Source organism: Physeter macrocephalus, chromosome 2 (assembly GCF_002837175.3).
Source record: "Physeter macrocephalus isolate SW-GA chromosome 2, ASM283717v5, whole genome shotgun sequence".
Classification (NCBI taxonomy): Eukaryota; Metazoa; Chordata; class Mammalia; order Artiodactyla; family Physeteridae; genus Physeter; species Physeter macrocephalus.
In genome coordinates this window covers 137,111,740-137,138,449 of record NC_041215.1, presented here as the reverse complement: position 1 = coordinate 137,138,449, position 26,710 = coordinate 137,111,740, and the positions used below count along the sequence as shown (strand labels likewise).

Genomic DNA, 26,710 nt, shown 5'->3' with positions numbered 1-26,710 from the left:
CGTCTGCGTGTGAACCTCAGAAACGAGGGCAGGAATCCTGACGTTGACGAAGTGGGATGCTGTAGAAGAGTGGGCCGCAATTCCTAGATCTGGGTCCTGGGAAGAAAGCGTGAAACACTCGAACATCCTTCTTCCATTTTGCTTGTTCTGAAAGAGAACTTGAAAAAAAAAATCCACCGACGGCGTTTGGCCGTCCAGATGTGGTTGCCAGAAAATTATCTCAGTAAGTAGCACTTCTCCTAAGATCATTCTCTCGAGCAGGAGTTGCCCTTTGACCATCTAGAAAAGCGTGTTTAGCATCACGGGTGGTGACGGGGCTACGGAGCAGCGGTGTGCGTTTCGTAGATGCGAGCGGGGGCGGCCCAAGCGATGTGGAGGACGTGTCCTTCTGACCCTGGGTCCCAGCACCTGGCCGTCCAGCCCTCTACCCTCCCAGGCCCCTCACCCCGGGTCCCAGCAGTGGCCCTGGGCGTCGCTGGGAGGCCGCTGTCACCTTGGCCTCGGGCTCTGTGGGGCTTTTTTTCTAAATGCGACCCCTTCTTCATACTTCTAAAAGTAGCCCTGTTCCCCGGAGGGTTCTGGGCAAAGCCCCCGCCTGGCCGAGGGCGTGGAGCCCATTCCGGGACCCGGGCTGTGCCCAGGGCCCTTCTCCTCCTTCGTTTCAGGGTTCCAGACCCTTCTGAGCACCCGAGGCCAAAAGAAAGCAGACTGTGCCGGGGCCGGGCCTGAAAAGGGGCACCCTGACAGCTCGGCCCTTGGAGGGTTCTCTGCGGTGTCGTTGGCCGGAGCATGGACTTGAGGACACAGACAGGCCCACGCCCTGTCCTGCAGCCCCCGTGGCCCCTGCTGCCCCCGTCACGCCGGGCTCGTGACATCCCGTGCTTCTCAGGAGCCCCTTCCAGAGGGTTCTCTCACTGAACAGTCCCGGCCCAGGGCGGGGCTCTGTGGGAAGCAAGGCTGGGTCCCCAGTTGTCGTCTGGGGGATGGGGGCCCTGCCTTGGCTCTCACTGCCCACCCCCACGCCCTAGTCACCATTTCAAACCAGGCGGGCACTGGGGCCAGGCTCTGCCGTGCCCGAGGGCCTCGGTCCTGCTGTCCCGCCGTCAGCCAGGCCCACGGGGACTCCCGGGGGCCGGGACCCTGCCCTGCTGTTGAGCAGGTGTCCTACGGCTTGTTTTAAGTGAAGAGCATGTTTTCCAGCATACGTTTTGCGTGGAATCGTGAAGCCTGCGGTGCTGGAGTGTGGTCGGAGCGGCCTCGGTGGCTGTAAGACAGGCTGAGCGCGGGGCCCAGAGGCGTGTTCCGCGGGAGCGCGTGGCCTTGGAGCAGGTGTGAGTGGAGCCCTCAGCGCCTCGGCGGTGACACTCGGTGAGCAGCCCGGCCAGGGTGGCCTCTGAGGGCCTCATGCCCTCGGGAAGTCGGCTCCGCGGCTCCAGCCACTGACCTCGGGGCCTGGGTCAGCGGCTCACGTCCGACCAGTGGGCCCTGGGAGTCACCCCGAGCGCTGAGCTGCTCCTGCCTCCTCACGCAGGAAGAGGTGGGGGACGAGGAAACCAAGTGGAAATCGGGGGGTTATTCAGAGCGGTGAGCTCCCGGGGAAGAACTGGGGTCCCTGTGAGCCCAGACCCGTCGTTGTCAATTTCTGGGAGCAAGACTGACTGCAGTCGGCAGCACTCTGAGATCTTGAACCCCCAGTAATTATTGAAGTCCTTACGCAGTAAGCTGGGCAGAGTCCGGAACGCTGGGGATGACTTCCGCTGCGGGGAGGCACTGTCCCGTCGAGCGTACCCACAGCTGTTCATTCTTCTGCGTATTTCTGTATGCTCGCCGCCTGCAGGGCCAGCCTGAAGGTTGCTTAGCTTCATGGCCTCTGAGGGCAGTGACAGCTGTGTCCCCAAATGTGTTTAAGATAAACGGGCGTCAGATAAGGGTTTGCTGAAGATTCATCTGTACAAATTCAAGTGTGTGTGTGTCTGTAAACATAGTTAAATTTGGAGGTAAAGGTTTCATTGGTCCATTTTTGTCTAGGCATGGCTAGAATTTAGTAACTAAATGAAACTAAGCTGCACATATGCAGATAATTTGAACATGATTGAAAACCAAACGAAGTTTTTATTTATTCTGCCTACCAATCTGGAAACGTCTAGAAGTGATTTTGGAATTCTCATTTGAAAATAGATCATGCAGAAATAGTGTTATATATACAAAAGAAACAAAACTAAAAGTGAGAAAGCTCCTTGCCCCTTTCCAGACTCTGGCGGAGCGGCTGCTCCAGAGAAAGGGGCGGAAGCAGGGTTGTCCGGCCACCGGCTCCGGTGCGGGGGGAGGGTGCTCCCACGGTATGGCCTCTGGGGGGCACTCAGACTCCCCAGGAAAGCGGACATAGACCCACAGCGCGCCACCGAGGCAGGCGCGGCACAGCCGTTGGGCGGAAGGCGTGAGGAGTGTTCCCGCCATCAGCCCGAGGACGTGATGAGGACGCAGGTTTGCCACGTACCGTGTCGCCTGCCCGTGTACCGTGTATCTGCCCCCGCGTTGAGAAACCGACAGACTGCAGCCCGCGTGAGAACCAACTACTCGGTTACTGTCATCGCAGTCGGAAAACAGAGCAAACGAACAGTCGGATGAACGTGGCCGTATCGGCGCCATCAGACTGATTTATCGTCGCCCCTGATCCAAGGACCCCTTAACCGCCTTCAGTGCGTGCTGCCCCACGCGAAGGTCTTGCTGAGAAGAGGGGCTGCAGGGCGGGCCCCGCCATGCCCCGGCCGACCGCCCCGAAAGCCTGTTGCTGGGCCGGGGGCGCTCCCCCTGAAGACCTTGCCTCCAAGTCATGTGCACTTTTGTAGGTTTTTTGTTTATTTTTTCTTTTTGCTAATTTAGAAGATCACACTTGGAATCCTGTTCCCGCTCCCGAGGGTGGAGGCTCTCACTGTCCTTCCTAATTCCTACTAAACGGTTTAGGAAACAGTCGTCCCGGGTGTCGGCAGGCACGGGGAACGGCCCAGTGGGCCCCTGACTCCTGGGGCCTCCTGACGGGACCCGGTGGTGTTTACGGGGCCTGGCAAAGGGGGACATCGTCCTCTGTGCAAAACTCTGCCTTTGGCCCAGCTCCCCTTTAAAAACAGCCTTTCGAAGGAGCGGGAAGTTTAAAGGACTTGAACGGTTAATTCATCCTGAGTCTTTACGATGTTTTCCTGTATGTCACGTTATTCCATCTGAGCTGCGTGGCGGCCCTGAGAGTTCAGCCGGCCCTGGTGCGTTAATCTGCGTTTTCAGATTATGAAGAATGAAAGTGACACCAGGCCACCACCAAGTATCACTTCATGCTCACGGCCGGTTTACGTGGCTTAGCTTGTGTGATGCTCAGGGCAGGTAGTGAAATTTCCTGGCCAGGTGCTGGGCTGGCGGCTCCTGCCGGGCCGCGGGGAGCGAGGCCTCCGGCTCCGCCGTTTGCCTTTGCCGCACTGACCCGTTCACGTGTGAGGCAGGCTCAGGCAGCAGACTTGGCTGAGGCCAGCGGTCACCGATGGGGCGGCCGGGCTGCGGCGCAGGCCGTCTGGTCGCAGCGGCGGGCTGTGCCCGCCTTGGGTGCCTCAGTGAGGGAGGGGCCGAGGTGGGAGCGGGGCGGGGAGGGCCTGCGAGGCCTCGGACTCAGAGGCGCACACGTCCTTAGCGGGTGCGCGATGGGGGCTTGACGCTGGACTTCGATGGTGACACCGGGGGAAGGGGGCCTTGGGTATCGGGGCGCTGGGGGGGCTTCCAGAGCTCCCGGCAGAAACGCTGGGGCCCGGGCCTGCCCTGGAGGCTGGGTGAGCGCGGGTCCCGCTTCTGTGACGGACACGCAGCCGCCGAAGCTTCTTTTTAGGGATGAGGAACGAGGTCTCTGGGGGCTCCGGTACGCAGTTTACAGATGAGCCATTTGCACCGGTAACCCGGGTGGCGTTCGGGGCCGACTGGAAGCTTTCACTTGATGAGAAGATCGTGGAGGCAGCGACTCAACAGGTTGCTGTTCTCAACTGTGAGTTAAAAAAGCTGAAAACATTATGATGACAAGCGATTTCAAGAGGCGGACAAAGCAAAACAGCTGGAGTGAGAAAATAACCAGAAGAGCAAAGCCGGGCTCACCGATGCGTGTCCAGTTCACGGCGTGCTTAGGATAGGCTGGCACCACAGCCCAGGGCCCCGCGCCCCAGGGCACCACGGCCCAGGACCCCTCACCCCTCGGGCCCCGCCAGAGTTGTTTGGCATTGATTGCAAAAGGAGGGGAGCTATTTCCCTTTCCAGTGGAGGACAGGTCTCGATGAGAGGAAGTGAAACGTTAACCAGGCACTGCAGAAAGACAAAAATAAGTACATTAGAATAGATAAAAAGAAAGAAACAGTTCTTTCCAGTCGTCAAGACCCGGTGGCTTCCCGGGAGCCCGGTCCTCAGACCACCTCATGTGGGTCCTTGCTCCTGTCCCCAGGGCTGGGCCTCACACTGGGGGACAGGCCTGGCCGGCGTCCCCCACGCCGAGGAGGGTCCCCCCCCACCCGCCGCCCTGGCCTCCAGGCGCCCCATCAGGACCCCTCGGTCTCCGTGGCCATGACGCGGGCTCCTTCTCTCTCCCTGCTTGGGGGACCAGCCTTCTTGTCCTAAACATGCAGCGGGGCCCTCTGGGGAAGCACGGGTGGGCACGATCTCAGACACCGGGATCGTCCCGTCCTGCCGGAGGGACAAGCCCGGTCAGGTGCTTCGTCCAGCAGCCTCGCCTGCACTCGCACGGCGGCGACGGCTCGGAAGCAAACGGTTGAAGCGCCAGCAGGGCTCCGACGTGCGGGCCGGCCGGCGTGGAGGGCCCGGGGTGGCGTTGCCCGCGGCTCTCCTGGAGACTCGCGGCTACTTTAAGAGCGGATAGAGGACGGTCACATTTGGGCCAAACAGGCAGAAAGAACATCCCGCAGGAGTGAGAAACTCACAAACCTTAGGAACATACCCCTGAGCTGACGGTCGTTTCTTATAGAGGCCGGAAGGGGCGCTGACTTTTCAGAATGAGGGCACGGGGTGAGGGGGCTCCTTTCTCCAGAAGGTGCCTTCGGCTGGTAGGTAATGGTGGCAAGAGACAGGCCGCCGCCCACGAGGGCTGCTGGGTGTCTGCCAGAGGGCTCAGGTGCAGGGCCCGGCTCTGCCCTGGGGCTGGGGAGAGACAGGAGCGGCCCTGGAGGGGTGCTCCCAGTGCAGGGGGCCGCCCAGAGCGAGGGCCCTGCTTGTGGAGACTGGGCCCTGCAGTCCTGGGACAGCCCGGGCGCAGACGGGCGCGATGAGGGAGCTGGGCTTTGTGCTTTTGCCGTGCCTCGTTTCTCCCACCACCAAGCAGAGTGCAGTCATGGAAAGGGAGGAGGGGGAGAGGGCCGTCTGGAAAGCTCTGTAAGGACTGGAGAGGGACTGGGCGTGGTGGCAGCTCCCAGAGCTTCGCTGGGCGCCAAGGGTGTGCTGCTCCCACTTCTGTGTTTTCACGTGCACTTGGCAGGAAAACTCAGTCGGATTAATCCACATTTGCCGAAACAAGAGTCGAGTCCTCCTGGGAGGGTTTTTTCGTGCTCACCTGGAGGAAGAGGAAAGACACTGGTACAAAGACAGCTTTGTAAAGAAGAGCCCTCCTCGGAGCTCTGATCAGGGACATCCGCGTGGTGGGCTGACCTCAGCTCCGCAGTGGAGGCCACGAGCCACGTGTGGCCGTCAAGCACCTCCGATGTGGCCGGTGCGGCCGAGGAGCCGGTCTTACATCTTATTTCATTGTAGTTGATTTCCGTGTAAGCCGCCCCAGGTGGCTGGTGGCTCCCATGGTCCAGCACTGGGGAGGGCTCCAGGCTGAGGGCTTTGTGCAGCTATTTGAAGGTACAAGGCTTACTCCTTTTGAGTTTCCTGGTGGGGATAAAAAAAAAAAGGGTGCTTGTGTGGGAATGGGACGCTTTTGACAGGAGCAGCCCGGGCAGCGGTCACTGAATTTAGGCCCCTTCTCGAGGCTGTTTGCAAGGCGGGGCAGTGGAAGTCCTGTGCCGCCGAGAGGGCCACCCACCCTTCTGGGGCGGGGGTTCATCTGGCCTCAGTGGTGCAACAGAAGCCGGGGGGTCGCTGGTGGAACCGGGGAGAAGTTCACAGGACACAACTGCGGAAGCCCCGAGGCGGCATCACCCACTCTTCTGTCCCCTCCCCCCGGTTGGTCCCCTCCCCTCCCATCTGCTCCGTCCTCAGCTGTGTCCCGTCACTGGTCTGGCTTGGCCGGTGCGTCCCTCTCGGGTTACAGCCGGGAGCATGCGGCTCGGGCATGGGGGGATGCCGGACACGCAGGCCGACAGGTGTCCAGATGGCCTTTTGCTCAGGCCAGGGTCTGGAAACTCACAGGGAGCCATCCGTGTAGACAGACCCACTCCATGATCCCACCCTGGGCCCCTCGGTCCCTCAGGGATTCATCTTGTGCTGCTGGGTGGACGTTTGGAAGTGACTTAGCCGGAAAGTAAACGCTGGTCATCAGCGTACTGAAGCGTCAGTGCCAGTAAATACGTGCAGCCGTCCCCGCCTTGCACACATGTGGCCAAGGGCACCCTCCAGCCCCGCTCGCCTCTTCTCGTGTCTGATGCCCCGAGCAGCGTCTGCCTGGGATCAGACCGTGCACGTGTTTTTCTTAAGCTGTTGAGATAACTTCTAGCCCCTTCTGTGCTCCTATGGCGCCGTTCGATCTCCCTGCCTGAAATAGCTGTGCTTGGTGGTAGCTGTTCTTTCTACCGTTAAAAGAAAAAGAAAAAAAAAGGATCATTGATGTGTTGGCATTGACGTTTTGGCATGTGGGGACTGTTCACGGTGGCAGGCTGCCACCCAATCCCAATTTTTAAATATCAGACAAAGAAGGGGATTTTCCTCACACGGTCTTATTTTTTTTTTTTTTTGATTAAATCGTGTTATTCATCGTGTGACACGGTTAAGTCTGGGAGAGATTCTTAGCAATCACATGAAAATAATTCTAAGACGGACGTTCGCATTATCAAGGTAGGTGCCGTATCCAGCCCCCGTCGCTGGCGTGTCATGATCTCCGCTGTCGGCTCCGGATACGCGAGCTGCGGCTGTGAACTCAGGGCTCTGTCGAGCGAGGCAGAGTCTGCGCTGCCCATGCCTGCGCTGCTCCCCGGGATTTAGATAAAGCAGAGCTTAGCACGAGCGCGCGCTGTGCAGATGAACGAGGAACCTCCTGTAAAGCACTTGGCACGCGGAGGCTCGTCAGCTCGAGGGACGGTGGTGACAGAAGGGCTTCGGCGCTAGCGGGTCTGCCGTGTGTACACGCTTGAGCCGAAGAGGCCCCGGGTCTCCCCTGAGACGCGAGGGCTGTCGTGTCTGTGGGTCCCGACCGTGAGTCGGGCCCTGGAGGCCGCTGTCTCCTCCCTCGTGATGCCCGGGGCTCCGCCAGCCGCAGCTCGTCCAGGGGACCAGCCGAACCGGTCACGAAGCCTGGATTGGGTCCCAGCCTGTCCGCTTCCGGAATGCCCAGGCATTATCCTGCCTGCCCCTGGCTTGCTGTCCTCCAAGCGTTTGGTGAGGAAGAGTATTTGGTTTGGTGTTTCTTGTTTACGCTTTAGTCTGCTGAGTCTTTTTAATCATATGACTATCTCGTGTGAATGTATCGAATGCATTCACCCACGATGGGTTCAGCGGACTTAAAATCCGGGAGGCACAGGTCTCTTCTCTTCCACATTTTCCTTAATCCCTGTCTTTTTACCGCATCCTCTCGTGACGGCAGTGCTGTGGGGTAGACGCACGCGTGGCGGCAGCGGTCGCGATGGGTGGCCTTGTGGTGGCTGTGAGACGGGCCCACGGCCGCTCCCTGGTTGGAAGAAGACCTTTGACCTCTCTGTGTTGAGAATGAGTGGACACTCGGCGGGACTCAGCTTTCTCCAGAGTTCTGGCAGGACGGACACGGCCTCCCGAGGTCTCTTCTTGTGTCTGTGGCGTCTGAGGTGGGGCAGCCTGTGTCCGGCGGGCTTGAGCAGGGAGGCACTGTCCCGAGCGAGGCCTGGAGCCACGGTGGCCGGTGTGTCCGAGGTGTAGCGGGATTTCTGTGGGGAGGGCCTGGGTGATGCTCGCGTGACCTGGCGCCACAGAGGTTCGTCAGCTCAGGAGGATGTGGCCCAGGCGAAGGTGCCGCCCTCTAGGTAGGGGGGCTGCAGGCACGGTGCGGGGACCGAGGGCTCGTGGTCGCATGCGCTGACCAGCAGAGTCTGGGCCTCTGTCTCAACACTGGGCTGTCCCGTGTCGGAAACGACGACGTCAGTGAACCAGACAGAGACAAAGGCCGAGGGCGTCACCTGCAGGTCAGCTCGTGACCCTGCTGCGCCCCAAGCCGCAGAAGGGCGTCCTCACCCCGAGCTCTGGTCCCCTGAGCCCCTGCGCTGAGCTCACATCATGAATGAGGTTGGTTAGTGGCTCCCCAGAGGCCAGGGGCGCCAGGCACAGCTCCTGGGCAGGCTGGTGTTCTTCTTCAGAGGCCCATTCTCTGACAGAACACCGTGTCCACGGAGCTCTGGATGCCCCAGTCCCCATTTCAGAGGTTGGGGAAAGTGCCTGCCGCTCGTGGGAAGTCTGAGGGGGCAGATGCCCCCCTGCCTGCCCATCCTGGACCCTGGTTCCTGCAGAGCTAACAGTGCGGCTCGGTCGGGCCCCTGAGGCCGGGAGGGGACCCAGGCCCAGAGGGCCATCCGATGCTCCCATCCTGGCTTCCAGGGGGCCCTCCCCGTGTCCTCGACAGGGACCCGGGCGAGGGCACAGCTCAGCCTTTATGCTAAGTAGCGTAAAGCTAATTCCTTTTTTAAAATATAAAAACAAACAGAAGTGAGAATTTTGTTATTTTGTTTTTCCTGTGCCCCAGGGAACATCTTTTGGAAGCCATCAAGATCACTGTTTCATTTCTTTGACAAGAATAATCAAATATCGGATGTCAAGGGAAATTAGGGCATATAGTTCCAAGATCGTCTCATTTAGACAGGCCTGGTGAGCGAGTTTAACCATTCATCCGGTGTTTTCTAAATGTATCTGCTCCCAAAGGCCCCTCCGTTCAGGTACAGAGCCCTGACTCCTGTGCTCCACCCTTGACCCACCCTGGCCCCATGAAGCTCATCTGCAGGGTCTGGTGTGACAAACGCCCATTTCACTGTCCCCAGGTGCATCGGGAAGTCCTGCCAGGTTTCTTTTTTAATGACTGATGTTCATGAAAAAGAGCCAGAGATGATCAGATAAATGCTCAGTCCTAAGAAAACAGTGAGGGTTCTGGTAAACGCCAGCCAGTGCTGTGACCCTGATCCCAGGAAGCCCTGCAGGGTATCTGAGGCCCCAGGAAAGGTGGAGACCCTTAGAAGCTGAGTGTCAGCCCTCAGCCGGCCATCTGCGTTTAAAGTACAGAGACGATAAGCAGTGATGAAAACAGGAGGAACCAGCGGGCAGCGGCCCGCGGGCAGTGGGACTCGGACGGGGGACGGGGGCTGAGCGCGCCTGCCCCGCGTGGCTGTGAGGCAGGGGCCCTGCACCGGGGCTGCGGAGGAAGGCTCCTCCGTGGGACGGTGACACCTCCGTGCCCGAGGCACACCTGTGGCTGAGCGTGCCGTGCGTGCTTGTGTGTGCGTGTGACACGTATCTGTGGACGTGCTTCCTTTCCGTCTGTGCCAACGCAGCGCCCGGGGCAGGTGCTGGCGTCCCCACGCCCAGGCTCCCGCAAGGCTGCTGTCCTTCCCCGCCCGGGCGTCTGGGGCAGCCGCCAGCCTCTTTGGGCCTCAGCGGTGTCATCTGTAGAATGGGGCACGAGGGTGCTCATGTCCTCGGGTCTCTCGTGTGTGAGACCAGGGTCCGTGCTCGTGAGCTCCAGTCCCTGTCTCTGACTTGAGAGCAAGGTTGGAGCCAGGGGCCCCCTGAGAAGCCACTGTAAGTGAAGTGTGAGTTGGCGGCCGAGCAGAGAAGTGTCTTAGAAAGAGAACGTAGCTCACCGGGTTCCCGGTTCCTGCACAGCTCCCTACCTGGTTTGGAAGGAAGGTGGCCTCAGGAATACAGGTGGCTGTTCATGCAGGAAAATCCTCAGTAGTGACTTGCTGTTGGTTTGGGCGAGGACATTTTATCTAAGAAATAAAACGAAACTCAACAGGAACAGTAAACTAAACACAAGACAGGAAAGCTTTAGGCAAGTACAAGCGTGAAAGGAAGCAGCAAACTATAAAATAATTATGACAAGTGCGTTCTCTTTGAAAAAACAACGATGCTTTGTTCTCTTCTAATCGTAAAGGTGGGAACTGTTTATTTTAGGAAATTGGTAAGAGGGTAGAAGTATTTGCAGACGGGGAGGAAGGTCCCTCACCGTCCTCTCCTGACCCGGTCACCGGTGGTCGCCGCTGCGAACACGTGGGCACGGCTCTTCCCGGTCCCTCTCGCGCGTCCTCCTCGTGTGCTGGTGTTTCTACAGGCTGGCTTCTTGATGACTGCGAAGTTTTGCTCGCTTGCACCTTGCACTCACACGTTGCTGTAATGACGTCTCCGGGTGGCGTGGGCACGCTTTGAGAATGCTCGGGGATGCGGGCCGTGCTGATGGGTGTCGTCCCGGAGCCGGCCTGACGCTTCCTCCGCTGCCGGACGTGGAGGGTCTTGGAGGTTGATTGTGGAATAAGAACTGGAGCAGCGCTTTTCTGGCCGCCTGCCCTGGTGCCCGGTGTCGGCAGGACTGAGCAGTGATGCCCACGGTGTCCCTGAGGAGGACACGGAGGAGCTGAGGCCGGAGCAGGGCCGCCTCTGAGGCTGTTGCCCACCTGCCCTCTCCTGCCCCCGCTTCCAGGCAGGCGCGGCCCTGGCCGCTCCCTTCCGTGTCCAGCCCTGCGCCTGGCCCGAGCCTCGCCCGTGGTGGGCTTTGGGGCGCCCGTGGACACAGCTCTGTGTCCCTAATTGTTCCCCACCATGTTCTCCCCCGTCCCCGTCCCTCCGCCCGAGGAAAGACAGCCCCACCCACCTGAACCTGGCCTGGTCGGACTCTTCCCTTTGTCTCCACTCTTGACATTTCATCAGTTTCCCAAACGCAGCTGTCCTTCTCCTAAAAATCTGTTTCTTCCCTTTGCCTTTTCTGTGCCGCGGCTACCGCCGCCTCTCACCCGGGAGGCACAGATCCTGGATTTCCCAGCACCCCCTCCCGCAGCTGCCGGAGAGCCCTTCCGAAAGGCAGAGCCGATGGGCAGGTTGCCATCGTCGCTGGGAGCGGGGACAGGCCTCCCGTGACGGGCCTGCCCCCGCCTCGGCCTCGCGCACCTCCCCTCGGGCGGCGCCCGTGTGGTCGGTGGTCCTCGTCTGAGTCGGTGGGGCGACAGAGCACATAAATGTGACCCCAGACCCCTGCATTTGAGAAGGGTCTGCTGTCCGGGTGGCGGAACGTGGAGGGTGGGGTAGGGGAAGGGGACCCGTTGAGTGGCCCAGCTCCTTCCAGAAACAACTTCTGGTAAACCTGCATTCCTTTTTCTTGCTGTGCCTGGAAGACTTGGTGTTTTCCTGTTACCTTTGGCTGCCGGCGCCCTCGCAGGTGCTTAGCAAGTACTTGTAATTCGATGTTTTCCCGCTGAGGTCTTCTGGGCAAGGATGGAGCCAGTGTCCTCGCCTTCAAGGTGCTCACGACGACGTCCGCTCCGACGCGTTAGGACACACGCCCGAGCCCTGTGTCCGGGCGTCTCAGTGCAGGTTGGGTGCCCGAGGGAAGGGCGGCTGGGCGGAGGGCCGCTTCAGGAGGAGGGATGGGGCCAGCCCTTCACGGGAGTGCCCTGGTGGCCTCGTGCGCCTCCGCAGCCCCGTCCCGACCCTCTCCGTCTCCGTGGTCCGTCCATACCTCTGCTGTCCTCAGGTCCTGCCCCGCCTGGCTAGTCTTACCCGCTTTGAGTGCAGAGGTCGGGCCGCCCTGCTTAAGCGTCCAAGGCCCCTGTGTCTGAGGTCCCAGCCGGCCCTGCTTCTCTGTGTGCCCGCCAGTTGGGGACCCTGCCTGCGCCTCCCCCGTGGTCGATGGGAGCTGCCCCCAGGGGTTCGCATCCACCTGGAGCGGGCAGGGCAGCACTTATCGAATGGGGTTTTCTGGAACCCAGGGTCTTACAGGATGCTTACACTTGTTCACCTGAAAATCTGGCCGGGAAGGCAGGCCCTGGAGTCTAAAACCCAGCAGGGCTCCCTCTAAAAGAGCCTGCGCCAGTCTGTTATTCCAGGGAGCCTGTAGCCCAGGGAGCTCCTGGTCCTCTCCAGGGACACTCTCTGGGAAGAGTGGGTCTGAGGGTGGACCGAGAGAGAAGCCATTTCCGAGGCTGACTGGTGCCGGCCCCAGGACCAGCATCTCCTGGGAAGCACGGGACCCCAGGACGCCAGGGAGCTGCCACTGGCCAGGTGGGCAGCCCCGTTCTCTTTCTAGGCGGATGTGCAGCTCCTTTTTATTAAAAAAAAAAAAAAAAAAGGTAAAACTGCGTCTAGTGGGCCTCCTATTTGTTGTTTGGATGGTAACTAAAGTTGGAAAGTTCACTTCCTGCCGAGGGTCCTGAGTGGGCTCTGCTTTGAGTGCTGATGGGCTGGCTTTTAAAGGGGGCTGCCCACTCCAAACCCCTAGGAATCATGGCCCCTGGCTCCCGGGAGCTTGCCTCCGTCCTTCCCCTATTCCCAGTAAAGAAAGAAAGAAACAGAACCAGTATCTTCCCTACCTACCCCCCAACTCACTGCTACCAGTGAGTGGAAAATCAGGGTGGTCCTGAATTACACACATTATTTGACCAAGCCGTTATTTTACTTAACAGGTGGGATCCTGTTATTTGCTCCTCCGGAACTAAAGATAAGCATTTGAAGTAAGGGGGCGGGGGAGCTGTACCCCTCAGACCCTGCCGGCCCCGGGCGCTCTGCTTTAGTGCTGGGGGTGCCTGGCCCAGGCGGCCCATCAGATGCCTTGGCTCGGTGCCCCTCGCCCTGCTCGGGGCTGGCGGTGTTTGCCCTCCACCACCCTCCGCATCCCAGGTGCTCTGACAGCCTCTGCGTCACGGCTCGAACAAACAACAAGTGCTGAAAGGGTTTGTGTTCTCACCACAGAAGAGCAGCCAGAGCGCTTGGTTTACTGCGTGGCCGGCAGGGCCCTCTGGGCCTCGCCATGCCTGTGCTGAGGCCCGGGGCCGTCTGCACAGGTGTCCTTGGAAGGGCCCTGCCGGTGCTCCTGGACACCAGGGCTCTCTGCACCCACCCAGTGCCCGCGCCCAGGGCCCTGCCCGCCTGCCCCACTGCAGTGGGAGCCCGGCCCCTCCTGCCCTCCAGGGCTGGTCTGGGCCCTGAGAGCAGCCTCCTGCCCCGGGATCCTCGGGGGTGCTGCAGACCGAGGACCCAGCAGGCGCCAGCAGGAGCTCTTCCGACCCAGGCTCTCTTCTCACGCACATGCAGCCAGCCCGAGTTCCGAGCTGTGCCCACTCTCTGGAGCTTAGGTCCTTTGCTAGAAGGTGCTGGCGGGTGTTGGAAATCTTCCTTACGATATTTAAGACGTGTGGACTTGGAAGAACAAAGCGAAGAGCACCCACATAGATGTCTCCAGGGCTGCCTCCCCGCCCGCCAACCAGTGCCGTGAGTAGAAATTAACCTAAATTAGGAGGATGATTGCTCCCGTGTTAGTTGCAGGTTGCCCTTTAAAGCTGTTTCCACTCGCAAGGCCTCAGCGGCAGGCTGGCTTCGGGCCGCCCGTACCTTACTGCACGCCGGCACCCCGGACGCATCCCCAAGTCCCCACCGTCGGTCGCGTGTCCCCCCAGACCCCTCGCCCCAGCGAGCCCCGCCCCCTCCCAGGGGCTCCGAGGCTCGCTCTCAGCCCAGGCGACATAAACAAACACCCAGCTCTTTTCAGCAGGCCCGGTTGGTGTCACAGCTGTTGGGGCCTGGCCCGCTCCCCGCCCCGCAGTTGGCCCCGGCCGGCTCGGGCCAGCTCTGGCAGGCGGCGATGACCTACAACCTTCTTGAAATAGGCTTCACAATAAGAACTGTGTCCAGCAGGGCCTTGGGATGATTCTGTGGGGCTTTTTCTTTGTTCGGAACATGGGTTTGCATGTGGAAGTGCTGTTATTAGAACGTGGGGTTGGCCCTGCCCTGTGTGACACCACCAGGTGTAAACGGGACTTCTGAGTTGCTTTTTTCCTGTTTTCATCAGTCATGACTGGATAAAACCCTTGAAGTAAAAAACTCAACCCTAGTCCTCCCTGCACAATGAACAATTGCTGAATGAATGATGTGGTTCCTCCTCCCGCCCCTCCTGTCCCCAGTGGCTGTGCAGAAACAGCGTGGTGACTAATGTAGTTGTGTGTGTGTGTGTGTGTGTGTGTGTGTGTTGGCGGGGGGCCGCCCTCCATTGCTGCAGCCTGCCCTGCCTGCCTGGCCTTCTTCGTGCCCTGGAGATCAGTCCTCCGAGTCCTTTGTCCTGGTCCCTCCAGTCACTTTCTGGGCGACATCGAAGGCTCTGGCTCGTCCCTTTACCACCCGCTGCCCTTCACCAGGTGAAACGGGCTGCTCGTGGGTCCTATGTGTCCCACGTCCGTGGCGCTGGGTGTCCCCATAGCCTGACCTTGTTATAGTTGAGAAGTTGACTCAGAAGGTAGGGAAGCGAGTACGAGGCAGGTCTGATAATTTGGAAGATGTTAGCTCTCATTTGGAAAAGAAATAATGCATTAAATTTAGTAAAAGTCGTTGATACGTTTGAGATTTTAAATTAAGAGACTGTGTCGATAAGTGTAAACTTGTATTTTTTTTTTTTGTGGTATGCGGGCCTCCCTCTGCCGTGGCCTCTCCCGTGGCGGAGCACAGGCTCCGGACGCGCAGGCCCAGCGGCCACGGCTCACGGGCCCAGCCGCTCCGCGGCACGCGGGATCCTCCCAGACCGGGGCGCGAACCCGCGTCCCCCGCATCGGCAGGCGGACGCGCAACCGCTGCGCCACCAGGGAAGCCCTAAACTTGTATTTTTAACTCTCGATAGCTTTTTCTGTTTGGGGTGCTCTGATTAGAAAACAACACGCCTCCTCTGTAGCTGACAGAGCCCTGTTCACTTTACCTAAAGCTACGATGCCGAATAAAGGTGGATGCTTTTTAAAAATCACGAGTGGTGAGCCCGGAGAGGATGGGTTTTGGAGTAATCTGAAGGATGGTTACGCAGCAGGCGTTAGTGTGGATTTGTGCGCCCCTGCTGGGAGCAGGGAACTGAGTGTACGAAGGGGGCGTTCTCAGAGGCCGGGCAGAGCCGGCTCGGGTGGCGGTCCCGGGCCCCCCTGGCGGGCTGGGTGACCTTGGGACGTCATTCCAGGTCCTCATGGGCTCCTGTGTCCAGTGGGTGAAGACAGATGATGGTTCTGCCTCTTTCTTCTAGTGACTGTATTTATTTTCCTTGTCTGCCTGTGCTGGCTGAGGATCCCAGTTCAGCCTCAGACGGGAGCAGAAACACTGAGCTTCCTTCTGTTGTCCTTGACGTCTAAAGGGAAGGCTTCTGACATTTCCCAGTTTGAGCGACGGCTGCCGTAGGTTTTTGTAGATTTCCCCTTTTCAGGGTGGATGACTGTGTTTCGGGAGCTGAGTGCTTTCACTGAACCTACTGTGATGATCGCATGGCCCCTCTTTAATTTTTCAACGTGTTGAATTACACCTACAGATTTTTTACTGTCAGACATCCCTTGACTTCTTGCAGTATGTCCTCCTTGATTTTGGTAAATACTGTTGTTTTCATACCTGGCTGCATTAGGTTTAGTAGTACTTTAGGATTTTTTCTGTGTTCTTGAGTTGTATCGGCCTGTAATTTTCCATTTTTAATGTCAAATACTTCTTCATTCTCTGGAAGAGTTTGTATAAGGCTAGAATGAGTTACTCCTTGAAAGTTTAGAATAACTTATCTCAGAGTGTTTGGGGCTCATGTTTTCTTGGTCGGTTGATTTTTCACCTACTGGTTGTAATACCTTTAATAGTTACTAACAGTCTGAGTGCCTAATTCTTATAGTGTTAATTAGTTTTTTAGCAATTTGTCCATTTCATCGAAATTTTCATGCTTATAGCCATGGAGTTTTTCAGTGAAATTTTCTTATCTTTTTGAATCTCTGCTGGATTTGTTATGTACCCTTTTTCATTTCAAACATTATATATCCTTCTTTTTGATTCATCTCTGTTAAATTTTTAAGAACCAACTTGACTTGCTTAGCTGTTAGTAATAGGTTTTACCATTTCTGCTCTCCTCCTCCTCCTCCTCCGTGCTCTGGGTATTGTCTGTGTTCTTTTTCGAACTTCTGCCGTTGAGCGTGCAGCTCACTAATTCTCAGCCTTCCTCTTAGGAGAAGTCACACGTGTCCTTGAAATACAGCGCGGCGTGCAGCCAACAGGTTTTGACACTTAGTATTTTTGTTTACATTCTGGTTTTTGACAGTCACAGTGATCGTATCCATCCTTGGCATGCTGCCAGGAGCAGGCGCTCACCTCTGTGGTCTCCCTGCTGAACACACAGCCCCGGTCCAATCAGGAGCACATCAGACAGTCCCCGCACAGGGGCATTCCACAAACCACCTGACCCGTACTCCTCCACTGCCAAGGTCATCAAAAACAAGGAACGTCCTAGGAACCATCACAGCCCAGAGGAGCCTGAGGGGAGGTGATGACTAAATGTCATGCGGGGTCCTGGGTGGGGTTCTGGGACCACGAGAGGGCATTAGGGGAAAACCAAGGAAACCTGAGCTAAGTATGGACTTCACTTAATGATAACGTATCCCTGCGGTTCGTGAGTCGTGACGAACGCTGCGTCCGGGGAACCCAGGACCCTCGGGCCACGTCCACGGAGAGTGCACCCAGCTGCCCCCAGGGGGTTCCTCGTCTCCCATTCCCCGTCAGCCCCCTGAAGCCACCTTCAGGGTCCCCAGACCCCTGACTACAGCGGCCCAGCCCTGGGGACTCCCTTCTGGTCCCCGTCCGGGGAGGGGAGAGTGGACACCGGAGGTGTTGGTATAGTTGGACAGTTTACACGAGTTTCAGTGTGCAGCCGCCGCCGGGCGATGGCGGCCACGCCGCGGCAGGGGCGTCCCCGTGGAGCCCCCGTCCCCAGCCCAGGTGTTCAGGCCACGAGTCCAGGAGACGCCTCTCGTCTTTCTCTTTCCCCGACCCCGAGGTGCACTCAGTGCCCCCTGCCTGGGGCTCCTCTTCCAGACTCTGCAGGCTCACCTGCTCCTCCGTCCCTTTCTCCCCGGGGTGGGGGGTGGCCAGGTGCCACCCCCGGCGTCTCTCGAGAGCGGACTGCCCAGCACGGCCCTCGTAAAACTGAAATCACGGGACCTTGCGGCCAAGTGCACTGAGACACGCAAACAGAGGTGCCCGGTGCTGAAGCCCACGCTTCCCGGTTATTGGGTGCATTGCTCTCTGACCCGCCCTCGGGTCCTCTGCGTGTATGGCAGACGCCCAGGTGTGGTCAGGCCCCTTCTCACATGGCCTCGGTGACTTCCCGGCCCTCGCCCTGACGAGGGCTGTCACTCCAGCCTGCCTGCCCCGCTCCAGCCACCAGTCTCCCTGCTGCTGGGGAACTCGGCACGCCTGGCCTCGGGGCCTTCTCCCCGGCTGCCTGGAACCCCTTCCCTCCTGACTTCAGGGACACCTGAGGACTCACCTGCATTCAGGTTTTAGCTTGAATCTCAGCTCCCAGAGACGCCTCCCTGGCCGCACCCCTGTCTGCTCCCCTGAAGCCCGCTTCCCGGGGGCTCTGCCCCCTGTGATCATCTCGACTCATTTGTTTACCGTCAGGTTCCGGAGCGCGGGCTCCAGGCTGCGAGTGTCGCGTGCCCTCAGCTGCCGCCACTGGGCCTGTGTGCACGTGGACCACTCCCATGGGTGAAAGCGTGCCTTTTTAAAACATTACACACACATACACACACACACACACAGAGGGACGAAACTTGGAGGACTCGTGTAGTCACTGGTAACAGTGGACACCTTGGGGGAGGCCTCCTGGGTCACGCCCCCCCTTACGTTGCTGTGAGGCCGCCTTGTCGGGCCATCGTAGGTGGCGCCTGTGTCATCTGTCACGTGCTTCCACCTCTCGGAGGGACCAGCGGGCTCGGCTTAGTGATACTCACCCAGGCCGCTGCCCAGAAGCAGCTCTGTGCCCTTCCACATCCCGGGGCCGTGGGACAAAGGCGTTTAGGGTCCGAGGCCAGCCTTCTTTGGCTGAGCGTCTCAGGAGGGCATGGCACGCTGGCCTCTGGCCTTTGTCCCAGCCTCGGGGGTTAGTGGCATGATCACAAAGGAGAGGATGTAAAGTAAAAATTTCCAGATGCCTTTTTTTTTGTTTTGGACCAACACGCTTTCCAGGGTTGACAAAGCAGAGCCAGCTGTGTCTCAGGTGTGTAAGAACTTTCGTCACGGTGTGGCCAATTCCTTAGCTGACAAGCTGGGAATCCCAGAGTTCTTGGAGACGGGGCTGCTTTGGGGAGAGAGTCCCAGGGTCCTCTCCCCTTTGGGTGTATGTAACAGAGAGCCACCCCTGAGTGGGGGCCGCCCACTCTCCACGGACCATCGTCAGTGGTTCTGGAACATGGGGAGGGAAACTCAGAAGCGCTACGCTCACAGCTGTTGGTTTCTTTGGAAACATTTGTGAACAGCCCTCCACAAAGTGTGGAGCAATGCCTGGAGAGGGCCTGGCCCTCTTCCCCAGAGCGAATATACCGCTGGTCGGTTACGCAGCCCGGCTCTGAGGGTGGAGACGCGCCTTCACTCCGGGGTCTCCCCATTTCCCCCCTGCAGCCCGGCTGCCTGGCCGATTTCAGGTCCTACGTGTCACCTGCTCGCAGGAAGCCTTCGTCAGGCACATGGGGGCTGCGCTGGAGATCTGCTGCTTTGGCTGCTGCTGCTGCCGTTTCTTTTTCAAGCTCACTGCTCCCCGTGCTTGCCGTGCCCCACCCTCTGGTTAGGCCATCTCCCTCTGTGCTCCGTCTCGGGTAGGGGACTCCGGTTTCTGCTGGAACAGTGGGCAGGACTGGCTTTGGAGTCAGCAAGACCAGGTCTGAACCCCAGCTTTGTTGCTTAGCTATTGGGAGTATTACTTAGCTTCTCTGGGCCTCGACTTTCCTCATCTTTAAGATGGGTATAATAAGACCCACCTCGGACGTTTATTATGAGGCTTAGGGGATCGAGTATAAGCTTGTAGCTTGGTGCCGTGTAGAAAGTCTGTTCACCGAATCATTAATAGTTCACTTTTTCAGTCACTGGGTATTTTCACCACCTCTGTAGGCACAGATCTCAGGCTTGGGCCTCGAAGGGGCAAGTCTCATGGGGACTGCAAATCATGACTTTGTTTTTGCAAGTAAAGGCTATTTTTGAATGTGACAAGGTTCTGAGATCAGAGTCCTGTGATCTGGAGGAGAGCCCCAGGGCAGGTGGGCCGCTGCTGTTGTGAAGGCACCTCTGGGCCTCTTTCCGTGCCTCGGGGGGCGTGTGGCCTCACACCTGCTCTGCTCTTCTTGTCGGGTTTCTGCAGTTGCTCCTGAATCATGGCCTTTTCTGTTTAAAAAGGAAGAATGCTGCCTAAGTGTTTGAGGAAGGGTCTAGAACCTTCTTAAGAAGGTAAGTTGAAGCAAGCCTGGCGAGTTACTTTGATACGTGTTACGAGATATGTCTCTGTACTTAAGCATTTTTCTTTTTCTTTGCAAATTAGATTGTCAAGGTTTTTTTTTTTTTTGCGGTACGCGGGCCTCTCACTGCTGTGGCCTCTCCCGTTGCGGAGCACAGGCCCCGGACGCGCAGGCTCAGCGGCCATGGCTCACGGGCCCGGCCGCTCCGCGGCATGTGGGATCTTCCCGGACCGGGGCACGAACCCGTGTCCCCTGCATCGGCAGGCGGACTCCCAACCACTGCGCCACCAGGGAAGCCCTGTCAAGTGTTTTTTAAATGCTTCTGGTCACAGAGACACCTCTTCTTGGGGACCCCCTGCCTCCTACCCTGCCAGGAGCTCACGCAGAGTTAACTGAGCCGTGCCCTTCCTGGCCCCTGGGCCTGACGCGCTCTTGCTGATCTGTTTTTTCTTTCTTTCCCATCTGTCGTGGAGGGTTTGAAGATGTAACGGTCTGTAGCCGGTGGTGAGCGCACACTGATTTCTCAGAAACCCCGCAGCCTCCAGGTGGCCTCGGCCAGAGGGGAGCCGGGCGTGGAGGTGGGCCTGTTGGGAGAAGAGTTGCCTTATTTATTCTGCGTCCTCCAGACTGGAGAACCGGAGTGCTCGTGTTACTTCAGGCCGTCCTGGCCTGATGGCACCGCTGTGGGAAAACAGCGGGGCCTTCTGTCCGAGGACCCAGTGCTGGTGGGAGCCGTGGGCCAGGGTGCTCAGGCCGGGCTGGCTGCGTGCCACTGGGGGTCTCTTAAGGTGCCTGAACAGGCCCCGTGGGCATGCAGAAACGCCCCCAGAAACAGAGGTCCTTGCTTTGGAGCGTTTCAGAAAATTTCATAAAGGATGTTAAGAAATTTGCCTTTGGATGTGTGATGGGGTCCGAGGTGGGTCACAGTTGTGCTGGAGATGTCAACGTTTCAGAGACCTTAAATGTGCTCTTTTCCGCTCGGCCTGCCCCCTCCCGCCACCCCCCCCCCCCGCCGAGGGTGTGGCCCCTGTGCACACTTGGGTCGGACTGGAGGACCCCCCCTTCCTCTGCCTACCTTCCCTCCCCGCATTGGTCCCACCCCTGTGTCTGTGGGAAGGCCGAAGGGGACAGGAAACAGGAAAGAAGTTGCCGTGCCCGTTCTCTGGGGGAGCTCGAACAGCCGAGATGCTGGAGGGGGGCTGTCAGCGGCTGGAGCTTGGTTGTCCGCTGACCACGCAGAGGAAGTTCTGTGCGATTTCTTCTGTTTCTCCTCCAGCAGTTGTGCAGCCCCTGCTGTGCCTGGCGAGGGGACCCCCCCCCCCCCACCGCCGAGAGTGTGGCCCCTGTGCACACTTGGGTCGGACTGGAGGACCCCCCCTTCCTCTGCCTACCTTCCCTCCCCGCATTGGTCCCACCCCTGTGTCTGTGGGAAGGCCGAAGGGGACAGGAAACAGGAAAGAAGTTGCCGTGCCCGTTCTCTGGGGGAGCTCGAACAGCCGAGATGCTGGAGGGGGGCTGTCAGCGGCTGGAGCTTGGTTGTCCGCTGACCACGCAGAGGAAGTTCTGTGCGATTTCTTCTGTTTCTCCTCCAGCAGTTGTGCAGCCCCTGCTGTGCCTGGCGAGGGGCAGCGTGGCGACACCAAGGTGGCGGCACCCGGGGCCTGCTGTCACGGCGCCCCGAACAGCAAGGAAGGAGGATGGCCGAGAATGCCGTCAGTGCAGAGTCCCGTGCGTCTGCAGGGGCACACGGGGGCCCCGGCGCCGGGGGTTGCTGCCTACGGGCCGCAGAGAAGCAGGAGGGCACCGCAGAGCTGACTCCTGAACGTGTCCCCAAGTGCCAGCGGGGCGTGTGTGCAGGGGTTCGGGTCAGGGTTGGGATGTCCTGTGCGCTGGTGGAAGAAGTTGCGAGAGTGGAGACGCCCTCAGGCCTGGCCGTGCGCTGATGCTTTGGGCCCCAGGCCCACTCTGCCCTTCCCAGGCTTTGTTCCTCAGTTCCCTTCTGCAGCAGGACCGTGTCCATGGAGCGGCCTCACTTCCAGCTGGAGGGCCTTCTCTCTCCATCAGTCATGAATCAGTCTGGGGGAGGCGCCCATGGCCTTGGGCGCCACCAGGGCCTCTGAGATGGCAGCGCCTGTCGGACGTGCAGAACCCTCGGGCTGCCTTTCCCTCCTGGCCCTGCTGCACTAGAGACCTGGGGTCCCGGCGAGCAGAGCTGTGACCTGACAGCCCTGCCCCAGAGATGGAGGGCGGAGGACGCAGGAGGCAGGGCAGCCCGGGCAGTACAGCTGACTTGGTTTCCTTGCTAATAGATGATTTTCACACCTTCTCCTCCTCTCCGGGACCCCCTCAGTGCTGCGGGTCAGGCCTCCCCGTCTACATGGGACCAGCGCAGCCTCTGCCCCCTGGTCTGCCGTCTCCGGCGTTCTCTGCGTTGCCACCAGCGTGATCTTCCCAGCATCGGGTTGGGTGGCTTCCTGTGTCGGCCCGTCCCTGGTTCTCCCCACCCTGCGGAGGAGGGCATCCAGGGTCCCTCATGACTGCGTGTGGCCCTCCAGCCCCGTCTGCCACCCTGACACCCTGCGGGGCCCCCATCCCCGCTCTCTGAGCCTCTCGCACGTGCCGCTCCGTCTGCCTGGAAGGAGCTTGCCCACCTGTCACCTGGTAGGTTCCTGCTCATTCGTCAAGCCTCCTCTCCTCTGGGATGTTTCCCAACCAAGGCAGGCAGCGGCGGCTGCGTCTTCCCCGCCCCTTACGTGGCCCCTCGGGGTAGCCCTTGACATCTCGGGGGGGGATTTCTGGGGCCCCCAGCTCTTCACCTCCCTGAGCTTCTGGAAGACAGGGTCCTGGCTTTCCACGCTGCCTCGTCGCCCTCCCAGGTGCGTGTGGCACCCGTGGCGCTGGGACGCGGACCAGGGGCTGCAGGTACTGGGGAGCCTGGGGCTGGAGCGGGCGTAGGGCACCAGCGCCCCGCACAGGGGGAGGCGTGCGCGGCCGGGCAGGTCGCTGTCCCGCCGCATGCCTCCCCCCTCGCGTCCCCCCTGCCCTGCTGCCTCTGCTGCAGGGGCAGAAGCTGGCGAATCTTGCCCTGTGCTCCACGCAGCCGCCCTGTCACACTCTCAGAAGCCGAGTGCACGCATCCGTGTGGAAGTTCAAACGGGCAGCCCCTCCTGGACCGGGACGTTTCTCAGTGACTCAGCAGGTTCGTGCGCCTGCCCCGTCTGTGTGCGCCCTGGGCTCGGACGATCATGAATCACCGCTTGCCTCTTGACTTGCGTCAATCAAACCACATGTGAAGAAAGCAGCAGCGAGCGAGGCTTTGCTGGCAGCTGGGCATCCAGCGCGGGGACGCTGGCCAGGGACAGCCTCAGGGGGCCGCCCGCCCGGCCCTGTGGTCACCCCCGCCCCCCGGCCCCTTTTCCCCCCGCAGTGGTGGTCGGGCTCTCTCTGCTCTTTGCTGGTTTCCTCCTGGTGATCCTGCGGCCGCGGGAGAGGGTCACGGTTCCGGGAATGTTGACAGTTCCAGGGAGGGCCACGGCCTCTTCTTTGTCACAGAATGATTTTAGCACGCGGCTCTTTGAAAAGATTCCTCGTAAGAAAGGCTTAATTGAAAAGAGCTGTTTTATGTATAACTGGATCACTTTGCTGTATACCTAACACGCCATAGTGAATCAACTCTACTCCAACGTAAAATAGAAATTAAAAAAATTTTAAAAAAAGGGCTGTGACTGCTCTCCGCCCTTGATGCACCTGGTGGAGGGACTCTTCCAGAACGGGGAGGGGCGGGGCCCCAAGGCCCTGGGAGACCGTGGGACAGCAGGGAGCTTTAGTCTGCGCCTCGGGGACTCTGAACCTTGCTGAGCAGCCCCTGGGTGGAGGTCTGCCCTCGTGGAGTCGCCCAGCAGCTGGGTGTCCTGTGCCCACAAGGAAGCCCTGCGACCCAGGGCCTGCTGGGGCGAGGCCCGTGGCATCACCGGTTTCCTGGCTTGGCTCGGTGAGTTTTGTTTGAAGTAGGCGCGTGAGGTTCTCATTTTTACCGTAAAGGTTACTGTTATTATTCTTGCAGTTTAAACTGCATCTGACGTCCTCGTTCCTGGCTACTGCCAGCTTGAGTCGCATCTTGGGAGCACATGCCCTGCCCTGCTTCCCAGCGTGGCATCGCCCAGCGAATCCTGTCTCTCTGCCCTTAGAGGGAGGTGGGGCCCCCGGGCCCGTGGAGCTGACCCTGGGTTCTGCCCCCTTTGGCAGCGACCGGAAGTGTGCTGAGGTGCTCAGGTGTGACGGCTCCAGGGAAGGAGAGGAAGGGGAGTGCTCCCGGGGGCGGCGTCTTCTGAAGTTTCTCTCTGGACCGGCTTAGAGGGGGTGACCTTCCCATACCCGGAGCTCAGGTTCGCATCTGCAGGAACCTGCCAACAGCCAATCAGCAATGGCCAGGAAGCAGAGCAGAGGAGCACCTGAGTCCAAATCCAGCCCTTCCATCAGGCATCTTTCTGTTTGTTTATTATGTAAGCTTTCCAACATTTACGAAAGTAAAAGAAAACAGAACCATGAATGGCCAGGTGGCCAACCCACGTCTCCACAACCACCGGCCAGGGCCAGTCTTGCTCGTGTGTGGCCTGTCTCCCTCCCCCGGCTGTCATTCGTATGTCTTAAAAGATTAGGACCCTTTATGACATTTAACCCTCATACCGTTATCTCAGCTGAAACACTGATGCTTTAATGCTGTCAAATAGTCACTGTTTAAAATCCCTGATTGTCTCAGAAGATTTTTTTCCGGGTTGTTGTTCAGATGAGTGTGAACTGAGGTCCACCTGTGGTCTCTCTCCCTCTCTCTTTTTCCTTGAAGTTTATTCGTTGAAGAAACTGGCTGGTTGTCCCGTTGAGTGTCCCCAGGTGGGACGTCACTGCTCGTACCCTGTGGTGCCCACAGCGTGTCCCTGTCCCTCTGTTTCTGGCAGCTCAGGGGTCCAGTCTGGAGGCCGGAACAGGCAGGAGGGGTGGGTGCCCCCGGGGGACCTGGGAGAATCAGGAAGCTCCTGGGGCCCCGGCTCGTGCTGCGCTGGCTGCAGGGCTCTGCGGGGGCCTGGGCTCAGCCAGCCTCTCCATCCAGCGCCGGGCAGGCCTCCTGGCACGGGGAGACCGAGGCCGGAGCCGCAGCTGGGGTCCTGGGCCTCTGGGTGAACTGTGATAAAAGGGAAGGGCTCCTGGGGCGGGGACAAAGGACGGGGCTTTTTGCCTCGTGACTAACAAGGACAGGGAGGGGGAGACGTTGACTTACTTACTGATGTTTGGTCACAGCTCTGTTGAGCTGAGTTCACGTAGTTTTCAGTGTGTCCGCGGGGCTGTGCAGCCGTCAGCACAGCCGTGTGAGAACCTACTGCCCGTTAGCAGCGTCTCCCCATTCCCCCCGACCCCTCGCCAGCCCTGGGCAACCATCAGTCTACTTTCTGTCTCTACACACGTGTCTATGCTGGGCATTTCATTTAACTGCACTAATACGGTGTGCGGTCTTTCTGTGTCTGCCTTCTTTCAGGAGCGTGTTTCAGGTCGGTCCCCCACGCCGTAGCCTGTATCACTTCTCATCGCTCTCCGTTGCTCCAGGTGTGAGGATAGACCACATTTTGCTAGTTGGATCGTCTGTTGACGGGCATTTGTTTCTACATTTTGGCTGTTACGAAGAATTGTTGCGAACGTTCTTGTACAGGTTTTTGCGTGGATATATGTTATCCTTTGTCATGGGTGTATGCCTAGGAGTGGAATTGCTGGATCAGGTGATAACTTTATGTTTACCTGTTTGGGGCACTGCAGACTGTTTCCCACCACTTTCCATTCCCGTCAGCCGTGTGACGGCTTTGGTTGCTCACATGCTGGCCAACCCTGGTTGTTTGTTGTCTGCCTTTCTGACTCTAGTCATCCTACTGGGTGTGAGGTGGTATCTCATTGTAGTTTTGATGTGAGTTTCTCTGGTGACTAATGATGTTGAGTATTTTTTCAGGGGCTTATTGGCCATTTCTATATCCTCCTTGGAGAACTGTCTATTCCAATTCTTTGCCAATTTTTTTAATTGGGCTTTTTTATTGTTGAGAGGTAAGGGTTGTTTATATATTCTAGATATTTATGTCTAGAATATATAAACTCCTTTATCAGATAAATGATTTGCAAATATTCTGTCCCCTTCTGTGGGTCGATTTTTCATTTTCTGGATGCACAACTTTTGAAGCACAAGGTTTTAATTTCAATGAGGTCCAGTTTATTTTTTCTTTGTTGCTTGTGTTTTTGGTGTCATATCAGAGCTGTTTATTATAGTCGAATCGGATAGACAGTGATGGTGTGGGCCCCCTCTTAGGGCTCCTGACTTTCTGCTTGTGTCACATGTAAATGCTACATGGCTTCTCCGGCTGTTATGAGAGATGCTTTTGTCATTGCCTTGCTGGGTTCTGCTGCGTTCTAACCATGATTCTCCTTTCCCACAGTTGTTTTTAATTGAATGTCCATGGGAAAATGGCCAAGTAAATTGAAGTTTCACGGAGGGAACCGAGTTTCTTTGCTGATTTTTTTCAACCGTGGTTTTTCATCGTTACTGCGCGCAGTTGGTTGGAATTTGGCATCAGTTGTGAATTTTCATTGAGATCAGCACTGCTGGTCTTGCTGACTATCCCAGCATTAGAGAGGTTCCTTCTCTGCCCACACAAAAATTCCAGAGCATTCTGAAGGCCCTGTGTTCTGTACAGATGGCTACTTCCCCCGGTTGGAAGTTTAATTGTGGGGCACAGAGCCGTCAGAGCGCCACGTGGGGAGATGGGCATCCAGAGAGGCGAGGCTGGGAGCAGGGGCTCTGACCTGCCTGGTGGGTGCACACCTGGCCCCCAGTCACTCATTGTCACCAGCCTCGGCCACCCAGGCTTCATGTCTGTAAGACGGGGGTGACGGCAGCGTCTGCCCGAGGCTCAGGAGGACTCGCGCTGTCGGGGATGGAAGCTGTTGGCCTTGTGAACAGCCACCCCAAAAGGGGGCATTTTCTGAACTGCTGTTCAATCCTGTTGGGTATTCCGGGCCACTCGGAAAGTGACAGTGTTTGACCC

General features: G+C 58.4%; 1 protein-coding gene and 1 long non-coding RNA gene across 23 annotated transcripts in view; one reads left to right on the top strand and one right to left on the bottom strand.

Annotated features, from left to right (window-relative positions):
* Positions 1-26,710, top strand: part of HDAC4 (histone deacetylase 4) — a 259,275-nt gene that overhangs the window by 39,557 nt on the left and 193,008 nt on the right. For 12 of the 22 annotated variants that reach the window (XR_008619437.1, XM_055090985.1, XM_055090956.1 and 9 more), the window contains exon 1: positions 13,158-13,623. The exons of 6 other annotated variants lie outside the window; for them this stretch is intronic. Coding sequence is in view for 12 of the 16 variants with exons in the window: in XM_055090985.1 (XP_054946960.1) it covers positions 13,163-13,623 (461 nt within the window). In the remaining 4 variants the exon portion in view is untranslated. Of the gene's footprint in view, positions 1-6,759; positions 7,030-13,157; positions 19,624-26,710 lie in introns of those variants that run through there. 4 more of the 22 variants (XM_055090966.1, XM_055090974.1, XM_055090957.1 and 1 more) reach the window with 4 other exon arrangements.
* LOC114484776 (uncharacterized) lies at positions 556-10,119 on the bottom strand. Its single transcript, XR_003678074.2, has 3 exons — positions 10,038-10,119; positions 4,979-6,764; positions 556-4,332 (listed from the first exon to the last, which is right to left on the bottom strand). It is a non-coding gene; the product is annotated as an uncharacterized lncRNA (long non-coding RNA).